At 41.3% G+C, this 12,354-nt stretch overlaps 1 protein-coding gene across 1 annotated transcript in view; it reads left to right on the top strand.

Annotated features, from left to right (window-relative positions):
- The first annotated feature begins 10,319 nt into the window (after positions 1-10,319).
- ACADL (acyl-CoA dehydrogenase long chain) overlaps positions 10,320-12,354 on the top strand; it is a 40,254-nt gene continuing 38,219 nt past the window's right edge. Inside the window, exon 1 of the mRNA XM_059053762.2 lies at positions 10,320-11,051. Coding sequence (XP_058909745.1) covers positions 10,975-11,051 — 77 coding nt within the window. The 5' untranslated portion in view covers positions 10,320-10,974. The remainder of the gene's footprint in view (positions 11,052-12,354) is intronic.

Genomic DNA, 12,354 nt, shown 5'->3' with positions numbered 1-12,354 from the left:
TTAAAAAGATATTGCTGCAGTTTATGTCAAAGAGTGTTCTGCCTATGTTTCTTTCTGAGTTTTACAGTGTCCAGCCTTACATTTACGTATTTGATCCATTTTGAGTTTATTTTTGTGTATGGTGTGGGAGAATGTTCTAATTTCACTCTTTTACATGTAGCTGTCCAGCTTTCCCAGCACCACTTATTGAAGAGACTGTCGTTTCTCCATTGTGTATTATTGCCTCCTTTGTCATAGATTAATTGACCATAGGTGCATGGGTTTATTTCTGGGCTTTCTGTCCTGTTCCATTGATCTATATTTCTGGTTTTGTGCAAGTACCATACTGTTTTGATTACTGTAGCTTTGTAGTATAGTCTGAAGTCAAGGAGTCTAGTTTCGCCAGCTCCGTTTTTCTTTCTCAGGATTGCTTTGGCTAGGGTTCACTCTTTTAAAAAATAAATAAATAAAATATTTTAAAAATTTATTTGTTTACTTGGCTGCACTGGGTCATAGTTGCGGTATGCAGGATCTTCATTGCTTCATGCAGGATCTTTGCTGTGGCATGCAGGGTCTTTTTTTTTTAGTTGCAGCATGCGGGATCTTTAGTTGCAGCAAGTGGAATCATAGTTGTGGCAAATGGGATCTAATTCCCTGACCAGGAATCGAACCTGGGCCCCCTGCATTGGGAGCATGGACTCTTAACTTCTGGACCACCAGGGAAGTCCCTAGGGTTTGCTCTTGATGTTAAACATTCCATGGGTTTGGACAAATGTATAATGACATGTTCATCATTACAGTATCATGCAGAATATTTTCACTGTCCTAAAAATCCTCTGTGCTCCACCTATTCATCTCTACTTCCTACCAATAATTACTTTTCTTGAGATCATATACTAGAAGAAAATGTTTTAAGGATAACATGAGCCAAGGGGTTTACAAACATTACATTTAGCTTCACAACAGTCCTCTGCAGCATCCCTATTTCACAGTAGAGAAATATGAAATCTGAGATAAGCAACTTGCCCGGGGTTGTACAAATAGTATTTGGTAGAGTAGATAGAGCCCATTCACTCTTCTATAGTAGCTCTTTATTTAACATACTCTCTGTCTCTTTCTCCGCAAGTTCCTCCCTCTGTCTTCCCCTCCCTACCCCTGCTCATCTTCTTTTCAAGATCAAAATTCAAAATAATTGGAACAGTGGATAATTCGCTCATGAACAGACACATGACTTATGTTCATTGCACTATCAGCACCTGACTTGTGTTTATTTATCTATTGTCTGCTTCCACAGACAAGCTCCACGGGGTCAAAAAACACAATTTGTTCACTTTTGTCTACAGCACCTGGAAAAGTGTCTGGCATGTAGGCAAGTATAAGGCTTCCCCCAAATATCTGCTGAATAAATGAATGAATGGATAAGCAGATGAATGGAACAGAAAGTCTAGAAATAGGTCTAGATATATTGGGTTGGCCGAAAGCCTTGTTCAGTTTTTTCCATGAGATGGCTCTAGTGGCATTTAGTTGTCTTTAACTTTATTCGAAACAATTTTGTTAGACTGTGACAGATTTCATATCAGTGTGCATTTAAAAAAAGACGTCAAAATTGGTGAATTTTTTGCAGCCATTTTAATATTGAAGACGGAAGAAAAAAATCAACATTTTCGGCATATTATGCTTTATTATTTCATGAAAGGTAAAAACACAACTGAAACGCAAAAACAAAAGATCTGTGCAGTGTATGGAGAAGGTGCTGTGACTGATCGAACATGTCAAAAGTGGTTTGCGAAGTTTCGTGCTGGAGATTTCTCACTGGACTATGCTCCATGGTTGGGTAGACCAGTTGAAGTTGATAACGATCAAATGGGGACATTAATTGAGAATAATCAATGTTATGCCACGTGGGAGATAGCCAAAATACTCAAAACATCCAAATCAAGCGTTGAAAATCATTTGCACCAGCTTGCTTATGGTAATTGCTCTGATGTTTGGGTTCCACATAAGTTAAATGAAAAAAACCTTCTTGATCATATTTCTGCTTGTGATTCTCCACTGAAACATAATGAAAACATTCCATTTTTAAAACAAATTATGACGGGCAATGAAAATGTATTATGCCATTCATTTATTGTATTATACTGTACAATAATATAGAACATTGGATTGTGGGGCCAGTGAAATGAACCACCACCAACCACACCAAGGCTGGTCTTCATCCAAAGAAGGTGAGGTTGTGTATATGGTGGGATTGGAAAGGAGTCATCTATAATGAGCTCCTCCCAGAAAAACAAACAATTAATTCCAACAAGTACTGCTCCTAATTAGACCAACTGAAAGCAGCATTCGACGAAAAGCATCCGGAATTAGTCAACAAAAAATACATAATCTTCCATCAGGATAACACAAGACCACGTGTTTCTTTGATGACCAGGCAAAAACTGCCACAGCTTGGCTGGGAAGTTCTGATTCATCCGCTGTATTCACCAGACATTGCACCTTTGGATTTCCATTTATTTAGGTCTTTACAAAATTCTCTTAATGGAAAAAATTTCAATTCCCTGGAAGACTGTAAAAGGCACCTGGGACAGTTATTTGCTCAAAAAGATAAAAAGTTTTGGGAAGATGGAATTATGAAGTTGCCTGAAAAATAGCAGAAGGTAGTGGAACAAAAGAGTGAATACATTGTTCAATAATGTTCCTGGTGAAAATGAAAAATGTGTAATTTATTTTTACTTAAAAACAGAAGGCACGTTTTGGCCAATCCAGTAATACATAGGGGAATGCAAATGATAGAAGTGGCATTTTAAATCAGTAGAACAAATGGATTATTCAATAAAATGTTGCTGGGAAAAATGGTTAGTCATCTGGAAAAAAAGATGTATCACTATACCAAAATAAGTTTCAGAGAGATCAAAGATTTATATATAAAAAAATGAACGGAAACAAGCATCTGGACAGGCTGACGAGCTCCAAGACGGAGTAAGTCCAACAGTGTGCACTGGGCAAACCTCTCTTTTGAGCATGAAGTGCTATTTGGGCATTTAGCCAATTGGTTCTGAGGTAGGAGATAGATGGGCCCCTGGGCAGGACAGCTGGTGTTTGTCAAGTGGAGTAAAATTGAAGCTTTGTTCTCACTCCAAGGGCAAAGCTAGTGGCAGAAGCTTAGCTCTACTGAAGTAAAGAGATAAGATACCCTCTCCTGAGGTCAAGGAAAACTTCCCTGTCTGCACATGCGTAGGAAGGCTCCTTGGGGCCAAAGAGGGAGGGGGTGCAACCCCATAATCAGTGCGGACATACACCCACAGGCCTGGGCCGTGGGGTCCATCTTAGCAAAAATTACACACGCGTGTTGGGGAGGGTCCTAGGACCCATCAGGTGTGAAAACAGAAACAAGATAATGGCCAAAGGTAAACAAAAAGCTGGAGGGACTATCCTATATAAGGAATTTAAATCATCTCTTTACTGCACTCCTCCTCATTAGGGGGGATGCCCATACCCCTTCTCTCTGGGTGTGTATTTCTGCCTTGCTTCTGTCTTAAATAAACAAACTGTTTCTCTGTGTGCTCTCCCATATGTTGTGCCTGTATTTTTTTTACAGTGTTTGCCTCCTTGAAACATTCTTGCTTTCAAATGGGGGAAAGAGTCAGGGCCGCTTTGCTTCTAGCCTCTAGCCCCTGGTGGTCTAGTGGCTAGGATTCCTGGCTTTCTTCAGGCTACCCAAGTTCAATTCCTGGGTAGGGAACTAAGATCTCTCTTCAGGACCACTCACTGCTGTCTCTCCGAGATCAGTTCTGATGTGTGTCTGCCAGTTGCCAGCATCCAAAATAAAGCAAATTTTCCTTACCACCAACCTTGCCTCTTTATTGGCTTTTGAGCAGTAAACAGCTAGACCCCATTTTTGGTTACAAGAGGACATATACACTTTTAATGAGCTGTGTACAAAATAGATATAAAAAACACAGCAACCCTAGAATATAAGTTTTATAATCCTCTTTACATTTAAGTGATGATTTATTGTTTAAAAATGTGTACAACTAATATTTTTATTATGAGTATGGCCTAGAGGAAAGCAAGTTAGAAGTAGGTCAGGGTTCAAAGCAAGGTTTAAACAAATCAATTTTTGGGCCTCCCTGGTGGCGCAGTGGTTGAGAGTCCGCCTGCTGATGCGGGGGACACGGGTTCGTGCCCCGGTCTGGGATGATCCCACGTGCCGCGGAGCGGTTGGGCCCGTGAGCCACGGCCGCTGAGCCTGCGCGTCCGGAGCCTGTGCTCCGCAGCGGGAGAGGCCACAGCGGTGAGAGGCCCGCGTACCACCAAAAAAAAAAAAGAACAAATCAATTTTTAATCCTGACAATTAGATTTTCTAATACTTAAATTGCTTTTTTTTTAAGAAAAATATTATGAAACATAAAACATCAACTAGTTTTGAAACTATTGTCCTCTGTAAGGAAAAAAAATTCAGACAAGTTTAGAAAAACAAATTCCAGATTAAGTTTTCTTAATGTGTCATCAAGATATTCTTCAAATCAAATAGCAAATAATAAAATAACAGTTCCCAATCACTCAGTTTTTGCACATTTATAAACAAATACGTAGTGACTACAGTTAGAGAAGCTGGCATTTTCATCAGTAAATAACATTTATTAACAGGTGTCAGAAGAGAAGCATAAGCAGCCCCTATCTTCAAACATTTACCCTCTAATTAAGAGGCATGGCACACAAAGACAACAGCTGTTAAACACACAAGGTAGTGTATCTTTGTATAATATAAAATAAGTACTATCAGAGTCAGAGAGGGAGTGCGAAATATGGTTAGAAGCTGTTTTTTCCTTCACATACTCCAATGTGTTACTCCAAGGATACTTATATTTCAGTTGGGGAACTAGGGATAATTTATCTTCTTCTTTGAACTTGAAGGTTTTTTTAAAATGTGTTTTTAAAAGTTGCTCTTCCTTTTTTGTACTCCAAAATAGGGATATTTCTGGGAATTCCCTGGTGGTCCAGTGGTTAGAACTCTGTACTTTCACTGCCAAGGGCGCAGGTTCAATCACTGGTTGGGGAACTAAGATCCTGCAAGTGCACGGCGTGGCCAAAAAAAAAAAAGGTGTGTGTGTGGGGGATATTTCTCAATGATAGCAATAATAATTACTATTTATTGAGTGCTTATAATTTTGTCATTGTTCTAACCATTTGACCCCCATTATCTGAAAAACTCCTCACAACAACGCCATGATATGAAACTTCTTCATTTACAGGTGAATAAATGGAGGTTCAGAGAGTTTATGTTGTAGCTATGAAGTCTGTACCTCCTAGTAGTTGGCCTGTTCCAATCAGTCTGTTGTGTACAAAGGGACCTTCAGAATATTCAGACAGCCAGAGTAGTTTCCCAACATTTGGCAGATTCCAGCTGAGCCCCGCCCTTGCCTCACCTTCCCTTTTCTTTGTTTTCCTTAACTTTCCTGTTGTCTGACATGTGACCCTGTGACACTGCCCTGTTCATCATCATAGCTAGATGAATGTTAAAGCTTCCAAAGATCTGGACAACTCTGTTCCTTCATGGTCTGGAATCATGTGCTCTCCTTTGAAGAATGAGTGCTCTGCCCTCACAGAGGTAAAGAAAGCTTAAAGTCTAACATTCGCAGAGATTGCTTATACTAGACCAGAACATTTAGCCAGAATTAATACTTAATTTTAGAATCTGGACAAATAAACTCTTTTGCACCTTAGCTTATATTGGTATTAGTTTAAAAAATCCCTAGTGTTGATTACAAACTCCTTGGAATGAAGGACAAGCAAGGACAACATTTTCTTAAAAGATATTAATCAAGTGTCTTTGCTTTCTTTAAAATGGGAAGAACACACTATTGAAAGAAATGAACAAAGAAGAGAGTTAAAGCTGACACTGGTAACCCTTCCTCACCCTGGGGGAAAACCACAACGCAAGGATGATATAAAGTGTCCAATAAAGATATTGGCATAAATATTGGGACCTAGAATGAGCAACTGCTGCAAATCCTTTTTTGAATCAATGACAGCTAACTAAATCTGTAGGATGCGTCAGGTTCTATGGGTTTTATTTGTTTCCCTGGCAATTCAGGAAACATATGGCCTCTCCTAAGAATTAAGGTAAGGAAAAATATTGAATAGTAGTAATGATGTTACTATATACTGGGCTCCTGTTGCTGCCAGACTGGATGCTTTACATATTTTGCCTTGTTTTAGCCTCACAATAACCCTGTGAGGTAGATCCTGTTAATATCTCCATTTTACAAATAAGGGAACAGAGATGTGGAGAGATTCAGTAACTCAAGAGAGAGGTTTCCAACCTTGGTCTTGGTCTGTGGAATTCTATAGCCCATGTTTTTTCCACTATTCCCTAAAAATAAAGTGGGAAAAAGAAGTAAATCAAGTTGGTCACCCGAAGTGTCACTTCCCTCCCTGGAGCTGCTCCTATGTTTATCATACTCTGTCTTGTATTTAAATCACCTCATACAAGTCTCATTTTCATAACTATATTTCAGTCCCTTTGAAAGGAGAGATTTTATCTTGTATGACATTGTATCCTCAATTTTAGGAGGAACTCAATAGGTATTTAAGAGATAAGAGAATGAATGAATGAATGAATGAATAAATTTCACTCTCCTAGGCTTTAAGAACTAAGAGTACTTTTATCTCTTACCATATCAAATCTAAATTCCCTGGTGTAATTTTTTTTTTTTTTTTTTTGCCACTCTGTGTGGCTTGTGGGATCTTAGTTCCCTGACCAGGGACTGAACCCTGGGCCTCGGCAGTGAAAGCATGGAGTCCTAACCACTGGACCGCCAGGGAATTCCCTCCCTGGTGTGATATTTAATAATAATAAAAATACTGGCCAATAATAACTGAATAGTTCCTAATTTTGTTTTATGTTCTTCTAGATCCAAGTTCAAGATATATGCATCAACTAGACAGGGCCCTGACTATTCTGGCCCTAACTGACCTTTCAGTTAATAATAGCATGCCTTGTAGAACTCTCAGTTAAAAGATGTGACTTATTCCTGCCAGGGAGATATAAATGGCTCAAAGAATTTGTGAAATTCTGGGTAATTTGCCTGAATTATCTCGGTAGTTTATTTAACCTTTCATGTCATTTTAGCCCACATCATTCTACATTCAGAAGCATATTTGTTCTTACTTCACAAAAGGAAACATAGTAACTTTACAACAGACAAATCTGGTGGACACCATCTTAATGAAATTAAGAAGTTAAAACGAAGGTGGTTCAAATTAACCTCCCCAAGAGCGGGATAATCTAGCATGAAGGACAGTCTGATGCGATGTACTGAGAGGGACATCATGTTACTGAAGTACCAATTCTCCTGTGAGGAAACCTCAAAAAACCCAAACTAAGTTATTCCTACAAAATACCTGGCTTTTACTCCAAACAATGTCAACGCTACGAATGATAAAGTCAGAAGGAACTGTGACAGGTTAAAGTATACTAGAGAGGGCTTCCCTGGTGGCGCAGTGGTTGAGAATCCGCCTGCCAATGCAGGAGACACGGGTTCGTGCCCTGGTCCGGGAAGATCCCACATGCCGCGGAGCAACTAAGCCCGTGAGCCATGGCCGCTAGGTCTGCGCGTCCGGAGCCTGTGCTCCGCAACGGGAGAGGCCACACAGTGAGAGGCCCGCGTACCGCACAAAAAAAAAAAAAAAAAAAAAAAAAAAAAAAAAAAAAAAAAAAAGTATACTAGAGAGACATGGGAACAAAAATCCTAGACTGGATTTGTCAAAAGTTCATAAACAGCCAAAGTAAAACCAGTTAATCACCAAAGCAGTAATTAGTAAAAGTTTATTGTGCACATACCAAAAAGACAGTTCTCGAACCAGGAGCATTCCAACCAAGATGGGGTGTGTTACTATAAGGCATCTCATATGGTTGTTACGGAATGTAAGTTTGTGTGCCCCACGCACAGTGCAGCCAAACAAACCTAAAACATCGGAGTTTGGAGCAGAGAAAGGTTTATTGTCCTGCTCGGTTTCACCATTCCTGCCTGCAGAGTCACTGGCATTATCTCAAGCCCTGGGCCCCAGAAGCTGCTGAGGATGACTGCTATGGACTACTGCCACATAGGCCAGAGGCTGCACTGAAATCCTAGGCAACTTCACCAAGGCCAGCTTTGATGCCATCTCCAAGATCTACAGTTATCTCACCTCACCACCTCTAGAAAGAGATCCTGTTCACCAAGTCTCCCTATCAGGAATTCACTGATGTTCTAGCAAAGTGCAGAGGACCCAGAAGACCCAGGCTCCAGCTGTGGCCACCACAGAGTATTTTTATGTGAGAAAAGTAAACTGAATTAATTAAGCCTAATTAAAAAGTCACTGGTGAGACATGTTAAGAATACAGAACCCTGGACCTCGTCATCAGATATTCTGATTCAACAAGTGGTGCTGCTGTAGTGATACTCAGACCACACTGAGGCACACCGAAGTAGTGTTGTATTATTATCCTCACTTTTCAGAGGCTCAGCAAGATCATGCAGAAAAGGGTCTCATGGCTCCATACTAGCAGGTTACTTGATCAGCTAATTACCATCTTGAAAAAACAAGTTTGGTCCCATGAAGCAAGTAAATACCCTGGCACAGACTGCTAATGGTTGAGGTGGCTTAAGAAGGCTGGCAAGTCCAGAATTCTAGCAAGTCTACATGGAGTCCTGTGCTTCCCCGGCCAACTAATAATATTCACATGCTTCTGTATGGAATTAAAACTTTCTTTTTTTAAAACTTCTTTATGCTGCATTCAGATAGTTAGTTCTTGATTTCTAACACAGATGTCTCTTTCACTTGTACCATTTCAGTCCCTTGATAACTGGCCTCGACTATTAGAATGGCCTTAATATTTTGCTTTACCTCCTTAGAAATCCACTCTGCAAACTCTTTAGAGTTCAAAAACTTTCACAGATTTCCTATTACCAAAAAACCAAATCCATAAATTTCAAAAGCTCAGATTTCATTAAATTGAAATGTAGATTATTAAACAGTATTTGATGACTTGAGGTAAAAGGAAATGGTAAGACATGAATTCAAATAAAATACTATTGGAGAACTGAACTAAAGTTTTTCATTTGCATACTGAATATATTTTAATTTTTTCCAGGAAATGGCTACTAATTTTTGCAAGAAAAAAATGATAACGCCACACTTCTTTGAAAATAGTATTTGCATATATGAAGTAAATCAATCTCCAGTGTTAGAAAATAAATTTTCATGGAAGAGTATGGAGGTTCCTTTAAAAACTAAAAGTAGAACTGCCATATGATCCAGCAATCCCATTCCTAGGCATATACCCGGAGAAAATCATAATTAGAAGAGATTCGTGCACCTCAATGTTCATTGCAGCACTGTTTACGATAGCCAAGACATGGAAGCAACCTAAATGTCCATCGACAGAAGAATGGATAAAGATGATGAAGTACATATATACAATGGAATATTACTCAGCCATAAAAAAGAAAGAAATAATGCTATTTGCAGCAATATGGATGGACCTAGAGATTATCATACTAAGTGAAATCAAAGACAAATATCATCACATATATGTGGAATCTAAAAAAATGGTACAAATGAACTTATTTACAAAACAGAAATAGAGTCACAGATGTAGAAAACAAACTTACCGGGGGGAAAGGGGAGAGGAAGGATAAATTGGGAGATTGGGATTGACATATACACACTACTATATATAAAATAGATAACTAAAGAGAATCTGCTGTATAGCACAGGGAACTCTACTCAATACTCTGTAATTACCTATATGGGAAATGAATCTAAAAAAAGAGTGGACATATATATGTATAACTGATTCACTTTGCTATACAGCAGAAACTCACACAACATTGTAAATCAACTATACTCCAATACAATTTCTTTTTATTGGAGTATAAGCTATACAACTTTTGAATTGGTATGTTTTTCACCTGCAGCTAATATTGTAAATCAACTATACTTCAATTTAAAAAAAATAAAGAACTCCACCCCCCCAAAAAAAATAAAAGAAACTTCATGTAAGTTTGTGCGTTTGTGTTTGGCTTCATTTTTGAGGCTCCATAGCTTAAACTCGTTCCTCAAAGCGGTTCAGAATTCTGAAAAGAGCAGTTACCAGACTCTTACACTCTGTCATGCAGCAACCATTGCAACATCTCTGAGCTTTCCCAAGCAGCATGCCTTGCTCCTTTTCCATACCATATACAGAAAGGTATGCATCCCACTGGAAACATGCAGATCCTACCCAATCAGCGGGTGACAGAAGTCCCTTGTTCTCTGGCTATAAAAACAGACAAGCAGGGTATATGCCCAGTAGTGGGATTGCTGGCTCGGATTAGCTCGCTGCTTTGTGACCACCTAGAGGGGTGGGATAGGGAGAGTGGGAGGGACAGAGACGGAAGGGGGGGGGATATGGGGATATATGTATATGTATAGCTGATTCACTTTGTTATACAGCAGAAACTAACACACCATTGTAAAGCAGTTATACTCCAATAAAGATGTTAAAACAAACAAACAAGCCAGACAAGCAACCCACTCTCAGGGTCGGCTTTCCCTGGCTACCAGTAAGTCGGCCAGGTGTTCTTGCAGCGACCCTTCTCTTTACTAAACTCTATCTTCCTCACAAAAAAAAAAAAAAAAAAAAAGAACAGCTTAGATATACAAAAACGCCGCAGGGAAAAGTTGAACCATTTTGCGTTTAGAATCTTTCCATTGGTAAGATTCTAGAGAGGGGCGTGTCCCCACGCTCGGCGACACTCCACCCGCCGGACCACAGGGGATCGCGGCTCCGGGCTCCGGAAGGGCGCCCAGGGCGCATTTACCAGGGCGGCTGCGCGACGTTTTTCCGGCGGTACTGCACGGAGGAAGGTCCTGGGGACAGTCTGCTGGCCCGGCGCCTCGCCTTGCGCGCTCAGAGTCACCGAGAAGACGAGTCCGTCCACCCTGCAGCCCCTCGTTGTCCCAGCCATGGCCACACGCCTCCTCCGCGGGGCCCTACGCTTGTGGGGCGGCCGCTGTGCGCCGAGCGTGCCGCCGGCCTCGAGGTGAGTGCCCGCCCCGCTCTAGCTGCGCCGGCCGGGAGGCTGCAGGGCCGGGCCGCGACACGCACACCGCTCCTGGGGGCTGGGAACCAGGCGGCGCGCGCTCGAGGGGCCGGCTGCATCGGCCCCCGGGGCTTGGGCTGAGCTGTTGGGGCGAGAGAGGGTGGGAGAAGGGGCTGGGCCTCGCCCCTTGGCTCTCAGAACCTGGATCGGACCCACTGGGGCGAGCGCAGGGGCACCGGACTAGCAGCTTCAACGCGGGGACAGCCGAAGGGTGGGGGGGCTTCCCTGAATTCTCCCTCTCTGGCCCCAATCCAACCCGTCTGGTTCCGAGGCCTGCGGTCGGCACCGTGAGTCTGCATTTCGAAGAGTTCCTGCGAGGCGAGGGCGGGGAGTCACCCCTTGGCCACAGTTGCACGAGTTCGAGCTACGACCTTTGGCCCAGTTAGATCTGTGGCAAAAAGGCACCGCCCCATAGTGAACTTGGGAGCTGGACTCCCACCGCCAACCAGATCTTGAGAAAAGCACTTGCAGCGACGCTGACCTAGAGAAGTGCCATGGAGAAGACATCCTGGGACAGGAAAGACCTGGCGATGGCCCGTTAGACAATGAAATTAACTTGATATTTAACAAATCCTTTAATTAAGTAAATGCAGAGGAATTAATGGAGAGAGTTTCTAAGTGGCTCAGTGACTATTAAGGTAGTGTTTATAAGATCAAAAGCTTCCTGTACCGTCTGACACCTCAAATACAGTCATTGGATAAACAATCTGGAAGCACCGAGGATTACCTGTTTAATGAGAGTGACAGGATGGATAAATTAGCTCATGGCGGACTTATGGTAACTCTAAGATGCTATGGGAGCGGGAAACAAAACTGCTGCTCCTGAGGAGGGCTGGGAAGGCTTCACCGAGGAGTGACTTTACATTCGGATACACATGCTTTTCTAAGCTCTTCCCCGAACTCCGTAAGACAGTGATGCTCAATTTTTTTGGTATCAGGACTCCTTTGTGCTGTTAAAATTAGACGACCTCCAAGATCTTTTGTTTACGTGAGTTTTATTTATGGACATTGATGTCAATAGATATCCACAAAACTGGGAAATTTTACAAATATTTAGTTTACGTAAAAGTAACTCATGACATATTAACATAAATAACATCTTTATGAAAAATAACTTTCCCCCCAAAAAGTGAGATGAGTGACATTGTTTTACATTTTTGTAGATCCCTTAATGTCTGGCTTAATAGAAGACAGTCTGATTTTCATACCTGCTTCTGCATTGTCAATTGTGATAAGTTATTTT

This window comes from Kogia breviceps, chromosome 2, assembly GCF_026419965.1.
Source record: "Kogia breviceps isolate mKogBre1 chromosome 2, mKogBre1 haplotype 1, whole genome shotgun sequence".
NCBI classification, from domain to species: Eukaryota; Metazoa; Chordata; class Mammalia; order Artiodactyla; family Physeteridae; genus Kogia; species Kogia breviceps.
Note: the sequence above shows the minus strand (reverse complement) of the source record. Positions and strands in the feature narration are given on the sequence as shown.